Here is a 12,867-nt window from a genome sequence, read left to right as displayed (position 1 = left end):
GAAGGACCCCCAAAATGATATGTATTTGGCCACGGACCCCCAACTCAAAATATTTAGTTCCGGGGACCCCCCAGAAGCTAAATGTTCGCTTAAAAAATACATATATTCAAAGATTTACACACATTTTCACGACATTTAAAAAAATAGCAGATCTACAAGCTCGCAGCACGGCACTCGGTGTCGCACTGTGAGCTTGTATATCTGTTATTTTTCAATAGCTAAATATAAAATAATTCCAGACCCCTCCACCTAATTGGGCCCTAGTAACTCACTTTTCCCCCCCTTGTGACGCCCCTGATTTCTGGTAATATTTTTGCCCACTAATTTTGTATGCCTGTGGCAAAAATGTCATCTTATATGGCGATGACACCTGAGACTGTCCTATCTGTGTTTCCTTACACGGCGTGTATATTTCTTAACAGTTTTGTTTGCCTTTCTAAAGAGAGGACCACGCAATCACGCACTAGAATAAATAGCCTGCTTGATAACGAAAGTGCGATTGTGGAGATGACAGGTGCAGCTATTTGAATGTGTGTTGGAGCCAAAGAGAGAGAGCCGTTTGTTGACAAGCCCAACAGACAAGATCCTGATGCAGCAGGAACAGCAGCGAGCTGCTTTGTTTGCTCTCATACAAGAAGAACTCAACCTCTAATTATGCCAGATAGTTTTTATGCTAGCCCGCAGAGCTCTGAGCAAACACTGCACTAAAGCCCACACAGGGGCGTGCTGGGCCCCTGATTCAGCCCGGGAAAAAGAGTTGGAGAGGCCCTAATTCTTGTTTTTTTTAGTTATATTTCGTCGTTGTCAACGCCTCGCACCGCGAGGCGTTGTGTGCTTGTAGATCTGCTGTTTTCACTACTTTTGTGCAACGGCCTTCTATGATGAAGCATGGCTTTGCTTTGCGAAAAAATTTATACATTTGAAACTTGGAGATACGAGGTTTCTGCCCGACAGTGACGATTTACTTTGTTGGCCGCTCAGCCCCCAAAATGGAACGAAGGCCGACATTCTTTTTTTCTTTTTTTTCTAATGGCCGGCCTGGACCGGCCGGGAATGAACCGGCCGTTCGGGAGTTGTCCCGCTTTTCCTAATGGCCAGCACGTCCCTGAGCCCACATCATAAGCATACAACGTATTACAACGAGAGCTGATCAAACAATTCTGAACTTTGGAGGATTTGTAAAAATGCAGCGCTCGTTTTTTTGTTCCCATGTATGCAGGATCAAGCGAGGCCTACACTATGATTTATTTATTATTATTTCTTTTCATAAAAAAGTAGACTTTCCCTATGGCTGGGAAGTCTTTTCAGAAGCTTATTGTGTATATGGGGATACAGATTTGGCCCTACGTGGTGTAAGGGTAGCCTACTCTAGGCCTGCAGAAGCCAGGCCCTACTACGGTTTGCATTTAGATTATATTTTGCATTGTTTGATAACAGTGCTAACTGTGTAACAAAACTATAAACTTTCCATTCCATTGTCGCGACGATGACAATAAGTTTGGCTCTGTGAAAACGTGGCTTAATATACAGGCTACAAAAAGCACCCATAACACTATTCTATGAACCACTTGAACCCCAGCATCCATATCCTGGAGCTCACAACTTATAGATCAGCTATTTTTGACAAAGAGATTTGGTGTGTACAGTAGATGGAAAATGATGGTCCAAGTACAGTTGCAACTCAGGTCTGTTTTATTAAGAATATAGGGTTTGAGTAGTTAAAATGTTTTAAATCACACATACAAGGTAAAAAGAAAACTGCATACAGTTCTCATGATAAGTCTGTGGGAACCCCCAGGGGTAATACACACAGGAGGAGGGTCCAGGGGGTCCCCAGCAACACTTGAGCACCATTTCAGAAACTGATAAAAAGGCAATGCAAGCTCAACTATTTTGTGAGCTTTTTTAGTTTTTCCACTTTTTCTTTTTGCCCGGCTTAAAGAATGTCACTATAATTTCACCGTTCAGTGAGAGAAAGGAATGGCTATTCAGAACATAGGTTTCACTCCACCTCTAATTAGTCTAATTAACGACTATATAAAGAGCTTCTCTTATGAGGGACCCCTGCATCTTTTCAAACGGGGAGGAGGTCCGCTTAATAAGATGTCAGACTTATGGGCAGTCCCCCTTAACACTTCAGTCAATTTCAGGGGCCCTCGACATGAAAATGTTCGAGAACCACTGAATTAAGCAACTTCAGAGCATGAAGGCTTTATAGACGAAACTGCTCTTAAGAGCCATTGACCTTTCATACATAAAGTAGTAAAATAGATGGTTTTATTTAAATTCCACACAATCTATATAGTGTGAAATGACATAAATAAAGCAGCAGTAACAGGCACTGTTGCTATGATGAACACAAACAAACGTCTCTCTCTCACACACACTCTCTCTCTTTCTCTCTTTCTCTCTCTCTCTCCCCCCCGCCCCGCCCCGCCTCCCCGGGTCTCCCTCCCTCCCCTGTCCCCTCCCTCCCCTCGTGTGCATGTTGTTCCTGTAGTGCTCGACGTTGCCGGGCAACGAGGGCGTGTCCAAAACGACAATGATTTAAGGGATAGCCGTCTCACGCGGGTTTGTCAGGCTCAGTCAGTCTCGTTCCCTTCGTGACCAGGGAATCCCCGCGTGTCGCCCCTCTCTCTCTCTCTCTCTCTCTCTCTCTCTCTCTCTCTCTCTCTCTCTCTCTCTCTCTCTCTCTCTCCCCTCTCCCTCTCTCTCTCTCTCGCTCCTCCACTCCTGAGCGATTTGCATCAACGTTAACCCGGCCGGCGCGGCCAACCCGGCGCGCCCATCATCACCATCCAGCGCGACCATGACTTAATAATAATGGACCGAAATATGATTATGAACGCACAGCTCCTCCACACATGCACGGGGAGGACATAACCATACCAATGCACATATTATAGCAGCCTGTCTGCCTAGATTTCTCGGGAACAACTTCATTCCAAAGGACTACAAACAAACCAGCAGCAGATTGTCATTCTGATGAGGTGTGGATCTTTTAAAACTTGGGACTAAACAAGTTATTCTTTTTCAAATATTTTTTCTAGGATTGTTTTTTATTTTTTATTGTGCTGCCTGCTTCACCTGCTTGCTTCCTTGGGATACTGCCCTACAATAAGGATTTACACGATTTTTATTTTTTTTACATTTTGTTATTCCATGCAGCAGGCAACCACCACCAAATGACTTGGAGATGGCATTAAGTGGAACACTTCTCCCGTCCATATCTACATTTGCCAGCGGTCCGACTATCAAGAGTAAATCTATGGGACCTGCCAATTTAGTGAGTATACATAGCCTATATCATTATTATGGTCTGTTTTCATTATCAAACATTTAATCTAGCTGTCCAATAAGCAGCATAATCTCATGTTTATCATGCCGATCCCTTTAGCGCAGCCCACTATACTTTAAATTCCCTTTGGTTATTAATTTAATAAGGCCTATATTGCTCTTACGTTATATTGGCACAGTCTGCGTCGCTGTATTGGGGCGTGTGCACCAAGCAGCACTCTAGTTGAATAGGGACCATAGGCTACTGGAGGAGTCTACACTACATTATTTTGAGCGTGACTGAATGAAGAATAAACACATTAGTGTTACGCAGTCTATAACAGTGGTTCTGGTTCTCAAACCCTTCCATGTCAAGGACCCCCACATTGACACGAATCAGCCCGCAGACCCACCATTTGAAAATATATGCCAGGGACCCCCATAAGAGAAGATTTGTACAGGTCTATAACCGTGATTCACCAACATTTTAATTTCAAAGACCCCAGTTTGACATGCTTTCATTAGGGCTACGGACCCCCATTTAATGGCATTTCTATCTCCCCAATTTATATTGTAAAATCAATAATATAACTCTGAGATTGGGGTACATTTGGGTCCATCTAAGTTACATACCCATAAGGGTCCATTTGGTTCCTAACTATCATTTAGCTGAGGACCCAATGGAACTACCTCAAGGACCCCTGGGGGTCCCCGGACCCCACTTTGAGAACCACTACTGTGTAGGCTACGCTAGGTTTATTTTGAGCGTGACTGAATGAATAATAAACACTGTTAGTGTTATGCAGGAGGAACTCGTTCCAATAGTCTAGTCTATAATTCTGAATCTATTTTTGTTTTGTTTTTAAATGAGTCTTGCGTGACCCCCCCCCCGAAAAATGTTTCACATGCTTTCGGGAATTGAACGAGAGAGCATGAGTAGACTAGAGACTCTTGTTTGTTATTCTCTCATACGTGTCCTACAACTGCCCATTCGGTGACAGTTCTCTGTGGCATGGAGTGGTTCTCAAAGTGGGGTCCGGGGACCCGTAGGGGTCCTTGAAGGGGATTCAGGTGGTCCCATGCTAAATGAGTTCATATTATATAGCAAAGTGTTTCTCTAACATTCACATTTCAAGGTCTCCGCTTAACTCTGACAGTGTACAAATGGAACCAAATGAACCCGTCAGGGTCCATTTGTACACTGTCAGAGTTACTGACTTGTATGGGTCAATTTAGACCCCCATAAAGGAACCCACAGAGTCCCTGGAATCCACTTTGAGAAACACTGTTATATAGCATCAAAACAGGTTTAACACTAACTCCAATTGAAAAATAGCCGATCTTACAAGCTCACATGCACCACATCTACTTTAATAAATCTCCTGAAAAGTCTTTACAAATTAACAAATACTTTTTTTTAGCGTTTATAACACAACACATCTTCTCTTGTGGGGGTCCCTGGCTGGCACAACACCTTTTCAGATGGTGGTCCGTGGCCAAATATGCAAGTGTGTCGATGTGGGGGTCCCTGACATGAAACTGTTTGAGAGTCATTGCTCCTCCATGCACGCCACTGCAGAGGGTGTTCATCCTTGCAAAGTGGGAATGAGAATGATCAGTGTGCTGTAGTCTCTGTCCCAAGGACACACCGCCTAGCTGTCTCAAACTATGACTTATAACTGTCACCGTCGTATCAGATTCACACTGAATGCCTTTTATTTACTGGCACTGACTGTGCTTCTCTTTGAAAAAGGGAATTGTTAACTGATTGTATATTGTATATATTTATAGTCGTTGTCGGGTGGAAACCTCGTATCTCCAAGTTTCAAATGTGCTTGTTCTTTCGCAAAGTAAAGCCCTGCTTCATCGTACAAGACCGTCGCACACAAGTAGTGAAAACAGCAGATCTACAAGCACACAACGCCTCGCGGTGCGAGGCGTTGAGTGCTTGTAGATCGGCTGTTTTCACTAGTTTAAATCATTTTAAAAATGATAAATACAAAACAACGTTTTTGGACATACAAGGTTTCCACCCAACAAGGAAGATATACCGGTATTTATACTATGACAGCTAGAAGATTATGTTTAACTGCAATATGAATTCATTTAGTGTGGGCAAATGTTTTGGGGTTGTGTCTAGATTCTATGTTCCTTCTGTTGGCAATAGTGTATGCCGGCTGTGGTCCTCAAAGTGGGGTCCATCCATGACCCTCCAGGGATCATTGAGGGGGTTCCAAATAGACCCTTAAAGGTCTATGACTCTGAAGAGTGTACAGAGGGTAGCAGTTTGTACACTGTCAGAGTTATGGAGGTCTTTTCCCTTATTACTGACGCATCATTAAAGTCCATGTGTAGGGCTATCACAATTATTACATAATCGTCTAATCGCAATTATTTGAGGTAATCGCAATTATTTTGCATAATCGTCATAATCGTTTCCATGTTGAGAAATGTTCATATAGTTTCAAACACTTTCAAAAAGTAGTGGAAATAGCACATCTACAATGCGGCGCGTTGTGAGCTTGTAGAACGGCTATTTCCACTATCAATGTTCTTTTTTTAAGTATAAAGTTGTCAAATATGTCAGTAATTTCTTTGTATATTTAGGTTATGTGTCATAATTTCCATGTGCAACTTCAAAGCCGACAAGCCCAACAGAAATGTAATTGTCAACAACAAAAACACAATCAAATCGTTAATCGCAATTATTTGAGTGACAATTAATCATCATGTAAAATGACAATCGTGACAGTCCTATCCATGTGTGTGTGTTTCCTGTAGAGATGGAAGGAGGAGCTGTGCCATCATAAGAGGCCCAGCATGTCAACGGGGAGCAGCTGCTCGGACCCAGACCTGGCCTCCAGCAGCAGCCCTGGCATGCAGGCCAAGAAGGACTCGGAGCAAGACCTGGACCTGCTAGACTACGACTTCATCCTGTCCAACTCCATGCTGCAGCAGCAGCAGCAGCAGCAGCAACAACAACAACAGCAACAACAGCAACAAGAGGCTGCCATGGCCTGCAGCTCGTCCCAGGCTCTGTCCCCGTCCCCCGGCTACCCCTCGTCCTACGCCCTCCCGTCCCCGCAGGGCAGCGAGCTGCTCTACACCATCCCGGACATCAACGACGTCTCCCCGTCCGGCGGCTTCGTGGCGGAGCTCATGAGGCCCGAGCTGGACCCCGCGTACCTCCACGCCACCAGCCTCCAGGGCAAGTTCGTGGTCAAAACCACGCTGGACGCGTGCGGCGACTACGGCCAGGGCGTGAGCATCGTGAGCAAGGCCTGCGTGAGCGCCGCGGCGTCGGAGCCCGGCTCGTCGGCGGCGTCGCTCCCGTTCCCGTGCCACAGGATAAAGCAGGAGAGCCCCAGCGACTGCAGCGTCTCGCGGCCCATGGACCTCCACCTCGGCCCCCAAGGCCGGGGGGGCCAGCAGAGGCCGCCGGGCCACCTGGAGCCCCCCCACGGCTTCCCCGGCGGGGGAGGGGGGCGTCCCATGGCCGGCGGGAGGCTGTCGTCCTCCTCCTCGCTGTCCCCGGACCACTCGGTGGGCAGAGAGCACCAGGTGCTGGGAGGACACTCGCACCAGCAGCTCTCGCTGCCTCCCCAGGGCTTCCATCACAGCTCCCCTCAGGGCTACTCCCCCTTCACACAGGCACCTTCCATGCAGTACCAAGGTCAGTGTACTGACCTGTTGTCATAGGCTATTAAATAATAATCATTGTAATTCATATTTAACCACTTGAACCATCAATACTTAATAAAGTTGATCTTTCACTATGTACTTAGGCTTCTCTTGTTCCCCTCTACACCAAACCTCTTTGCCCAAAGAATAGTCGATCTACAAGCACACAACGCCTCGCAGCGCGAGGAGTTGTGAACTTGTAGATCTGCTATTTTTGGCTAAAGTTCTCAGAATAAGGACATGTTTACATATTTCATGTGTGTACATCAATCTGTCTCCAGACTAAATCACCCTTATCTTTCTGTACTAACATTTAAAGAATAAATAACATGGTTTGTTGTTGATATTCACTTGTTATAACCCCCTTAACCCAACTAATAACTAAAACTAATAACTCAAAACTAAAACAATTTTGTCACATAAATATGCTACATGTATCTTTGCCACTTTTACTTGAGTTGTTAACCGTCTAATGAAAAACAATCTTCAGTTCTCATAAACCATTTTACAGAGCTGAATTCAAAATGAAACCGTAACCGTAAACCATTTTCATATTAAAATAGACCTGAATTTAAAATGAAACAGTGGAAGGGATGAAGCCACTCTCTTAGCCAATAAGGAAACGAAGATGTTAACAAAATGACAGAGGGAACCGTTACCGTATATGAATTTACTAGTGAACAGTGGGGGGTGGGGTGCTGTGAGGCTTCCTAACTGGCACAAGAGTAGGGGGAAAGAAATCTAAGCAGGAAGCTCCTTGGTGCTGTCAAGTTCTAGTTCACAGTAAAAAAAAAAAAAAGAAAGGCAGCTTAAGGAGAAGAACACGGTACTGTCACCATACTGTACTGTACATACATACAAACACCAGGAAGCATGTTAAGGATAATATATTTTTCGTCATACCAATAATAGTGAAATTATTATATTATTATATGTAAGCTCACAACATTGTTGTTGCAGTTAGACAGTTGTAGATTTGACATTTTCGCTGTTTCTGAAAACGGGCAACAATTTCTGCCTATAATGAAACTCAACAACAGGGAAGGCCAGGATGTACATTTTTGACTTGGTGGTATTATATTATCAAGTGTATCACAGTGATGCCGACCATGAACGGTTTGTGGACAAAGGAAATGTTACTCAAGCTTTCAAAAGCACAAATGACTGTTTACATTTTTACTTTTTTAATATCAATGCATTGTGGTAGATTGATGATGATGATGATGATGATGATGATGATGATGATGATTTATTATTATTTTAGTGTCATGCCACCTATTGGCCGATCCCTCATGTGTGATTGTACTTGATAACTAAATCGTTACAGACATTTCTGGTCATATACAACATAGATGGCATTAATAACAGAACAAAACAAAACATATATCTCCTACTGGCTGTACAAGGCTTTTTTCCTCAGCCGAGGAATGACTTTAAATGACTCTTTTTCAAACAGATAAGTTGTGAGTCATTAATATCAAACGTATCAGCATAATTAATATCGTTAAACAAACCTCCTATAAAAAGGACAATACAAAACAAAGTGATTAGAACACTTTAAAAAATAGCCGCTCTACTTGACTATTTTTCAGCAAGAAAAGGTGTAAAAGCTCGCCCTCCCTCCTATTTTTGTAACAGGGTGGATAATTCATAATACTGTTTTGTTGGTTTGGCTCCCAAGAGTCCCTTCCTACTAGTGCCATCAAAAATACAATATTTGTTCAATATTTGAAATGTGGAAATGAGGGAAAGTGCAATTACTTAAAGTTGTACTATGTAACTTTTTTTATAAAACAAATCTTAAAATTCTCCTAACTATTAAAACACAAAAGTTTTAGAAGATCCGCGCCGTGAATTTCAGCCTGTAAAGCCTTCTCTATATGTAAACTGAGATCCTTGCCGTGGACCGGATCTCGCGCCAAAATTGCGTCATCACACTACCGGCCAATCACAGCGAGGGTTATACAACTGCCGGCCAATCACATCGCATCTTGAAGTGGGGTCGCCATTTTGTTGTCGCCGGTTTGTACCATCCAGTCTCTAGGTAATTTCGCCTACCAGGCAGGGTGAAGGAGTGTATCTCTGGAATTACTGAACGCACAGGAACAAGGGACCCCTCCAAAGATAGATCTCAGCGAGGTGGAGGCAGACGCGGGGGTCTGAAGGTACGAAAAACGGCCGAAAGACGCGGACGCGACCGCGGTTCGCTATAGGGCTAATGACCACTAGGTGAGCAACTTACACAGTATGGCTTTAAGTACATTACCCAATTAAATGTACTTTCTGTAGTAGTTGCTGTCCAACTCTGTAAGGTTCTAAACAACAATACAAACACAATTCAACAAGAAAGCTTGCACTCAGTAGAACGCATATCTCTTCCATTCCAACGATGGAGGTTTCTACCTACTGTACATGACATTTTGTTCTCGTCGGTACAGCCTAGGGCATTCACCAAATATTCGAATATTTGAATATTCGAATATCAAAGTCACTATTCGACGTTGTTCACCGAAGTCGAATATTCGCTTTTTTTTCTTTTTTCTTCTTTTCTCTTTAAAAATATATAGTTTATAAAGCTTGGCTAGATAGGAAGGCATAACAATGAGTTGTCAATACCCCTGGTGGATGAATTTGTTAATGGTCTATACCAGGGGTTCTCAAACCTTTTTAGGCTGTGACCCCCAAAATAAACATATTTGAACTGGGGACCCCCACCCTGACAAGCACTGGAATTGTAGGTATTACATTTAATGTGACTCGGTTCCGCAAATAAATATTGTGAAAATAGCAGATCTACATGCTGCATGTAGATCGGCTATTTGACAGTTTGGCCAGTCCTGTCGAATATTCGACTATTCGAATACTTTGAGGTTGAATAATTCGAATACTAAAAAATCACTATTCGTGAATGCCTTAGTACAGCCTAATGATCATTCCCCCATGAGAGCTCCCTCATCTGTTCACAGCTAAATGTCTGCCCTTTAGTCACAGTCAGTGGTGGAAAAAGTACTCAAATGTTTTACTGAAGTAAAGTACCAATACTGCTATGTAGAAATAATGTTACAAGTAAAAGTCAAAATGTACTTGAATAAAAGTACAAAAGTATTGGCATCAAAATATACTTAAACTACCAAAAGTAAAATTATTCACTCGCACAATGTCCCTTTTCAAGTTTTCAAATGTATACAAATATTTTGAAAATAGACGATCTACAAGCTCAAAATGCGTTGCATCGCAATGCATTGTGAGCTTGTAGATCAGCTATTTTCAAATGACCGAAATGTATGGGGCTGAAGTGTTTAATGTATGTTTTGTAATAATAATCAAAATCTACAAAGTAACTAGTAACTAAAGTTTTCAAATAAATGTAGCGGAGTAAAAAATTAGGATCCGAGATGTAGTGGAGTAGAAGTAAAAGTATTGGAAATTGGAAATACTCCTGTAAATAATATAGTAATTAAGTACAATATTTGAGTAAACGTACTTAGTTACTTTACACCAGTGGTTCTCAACCTGTGGGTCGGGACCCCCAGGGCGGTCCCCCAATTATTTTGGGGGGTCCCCAGATGATTAACTTGTTTTCTCACTCAACAGTAAACAAACCAACATACAGTTTAAGTGTATAGAGGGTATCTGCACATTTCTAAAGTGACAATTTAAGAACGTTTTAATACCCCTAAAATGACAAATTACACATTGGCCAAATTGTTATATTGTGAATATATACGATTACATGTTGCAAGGCGTTGTGAGCATGTAGATCTGCTATTTTCACAATAAAACCGTGTCATACAAAATGTAATGCCTCAACTCTTAGTGTTCGTCAGGGTGGGGGGGGGGTCCCCAGTTAAAATAATATGATTATTTTGGGGGTCGTGGCCTGAAAAGGTTGAGAACCACTGCTTTACAGTTTACACCACTGGTTACCGTCCACCCCTGACCTTGCTGTTTCTACCTTGTGTCTCCTCAGAGCTCATGATCTCCAGTGGAGACTGCAGCCTGCCAGAGGAGCCCAAGCCAAAGCGCGGCCGGCGCTCGTGGCCCCGGAAGAGGATCGCCACGCACACGTGCGACTACGTAGGCTGCGGGAAGACCTACACCAAGAGCTCCCACCTCAAAGCACATCACCGCACGCACACAGGTTGGTACAATACCGCTGCCCTAGGTGGTTCTCAACCTGTGGGTCAGGACCCCAAATGATTTTGAGGGGTCCCCAGATGATTAGCTTAATGTTAAACATTGTTTTCTCGCTCAACAGTTTTCTAACTAACAGTTTTTCTAACCTGAAAAGGTTGAGAACCACTGCCCTAGGAAACCTTGTATCTCAGTGTTTTCCATGTAGATGTTGTTGCTTTTGTTTGTTTGTAAATGAATGCCCTACTTCATCATGCAGCACAAGTAATGAAAATAGCAGATCTACAAGCACGCATGCATTGTGAGTTTGTAGGTTGGCTATTTTCACTACAGAAAAATACATTCATGATAATGTCAGAGTGAAAGCAGTTAATAGTGTCTAATGTTTGATATTATATGATGATATATAACAAGCATATAGCCTAGTAAAATCTTCAAGCTTTTCGAGAATAAATAAAGGTTTGAATTAATGACCAATTGTGGTCGATGTTTAGAACAGCATTTTGAACATTGGGCTTATGAACTGAACATGAAAAGCGGCCGTGTTGTGTTGTTTTGCTGTGTGTGTGTGTGTGTGTGTGTGTGTGTGTGTGTGTGTGTGTGTGTGTGTGTGTGTGTGTGTTAGGGATGGGACAATTTGAAAATTTCATATCACGATTATTGTGACAAAAGATTTACGATATTATTGCGATAATCAAAATCCTTTATCCCGGGGTGGAAAATTTGACCAAAAAATAGCAGATCTACAAGCTCACAACGCGTCGCAATGTGACGCCTTGTGAGCTTGTAGAGAGTGTAAAAAGGACAGAAAGTACGTATATTATAAGTACCTTTTACCAACTATAGTAGAGGGTTTAAGTGGTACCGGATATGCAGCTCGGCAAATAAAAGGTGAATTGATCCCAGTGCATGATGGAGGACGATATCACAATAAATTAAATCTCCACAATACGATTGTGATACTATCGTGAGTGTTTTTTTTTATCACGATAAACGATAATATCGCTTATCGTCCCATCCCTAGTGTGTGTGTGTGTGTGTGTGTGTGTGTGTGCGCGTGCGTGCCTGCTTGCGTGCGCGCGCACATGCGTGTAGCGGGATGAGGGGGCCAGGTGGGATGAACACACTGTTACTGATTCCTCCTCGCCTAATACAAACCACAACCTGATTAAGTTACCTTCTATGAACTGGCTGCCAGCCGGACACAGAGAAACCTCGCAGTTGTACTGATGTGGCGACAGTTCGTCCAGGTTAACCCTGAGGGCCAAACACTAAACTCAACGTGTGTTTTATGTTCTCAATCACAGGAGAGAAGCCTTATTGCTGCGACTGGGAGGGCTGCGGCTGGAAATTCGCCCGCTCAGACGAGCTGACGCGCCACTACAGGAAGCACACGGGCCATCGGCCCTTCCAGTGTGCGAAATGCGACCGAGCCTTTTCCAGGTCAGATCATCTCGCTCTTCACATGAAGAGGCACCTATGACACTGGTTCTCAAGCGTTTTCACGTGTCACTGTCAAGGACCCCCCCGTGTTTATGTGAATTTGGCCGCGGACCCCTGTCGGAGAACACTTTGTGTCAGGGACATTTGTCAACATTTGTCGACAAATTTAGAAAATGGCTGATCTACAAAGCACACGCATTGTGAGCTTGTCGATACACGTGGTAGATACACGTTTTCTACATTTATTTTCGAATAGCCAAAAGATTTAAGTATTTCAACGGTTCCTCTTTTTGCCGGGGGACCCCCTGGAACCCTCTCAAGGACCCCCTGGCG

At 43.3% G+C, this 12,867-nt stretch overlaps 1 protein-coding gene across 1 annotated transcript; it reads left to right on the top strand.

The window, feature by feature from the left end:
* Positions 1–3,196: 3,196 nt before the first annotated feature.
* klf4 (Kruppel like factor 4) lies at positions 3,197–12,574 on the top strand (the record flags this gene model as incomplete). The annotated part of the gene is made up of 4 exons (XM_080743214.1): positions 3,197–3,286; positions 6,058–6,949; positions 10,928–11,098; positions 12,399–12,574. The coding sequence occupies 4 exons, from the start codon at positions 3,197–3,199 to the stop codon at positions 12,572–12,574; spliced, it is 1,329 nt and encodes a 442-aa protein (XP_080599340.1).
* Between the last annotated feature and the right edge of the window lie 293 nt (positions 12,575–12,867).

Source organism: Nannobrachium achirus (assembly GCF_963921795.1).
Source record: "Nannobrachium achirus genome assembly, chromosome: 15".
Taxonomy (NCBI): domain Eukaryota; kingdom Metazoa; phylum Chordata; class Actinopteri; order Myctophiformes; family Myctophidae; genus Nannobrachium; species Nannobrachium achirus.
Note: the sequence above shows the minus strand (reverse complement) of the source record. Positions and strands in the feature narration are given on the sequence as shown.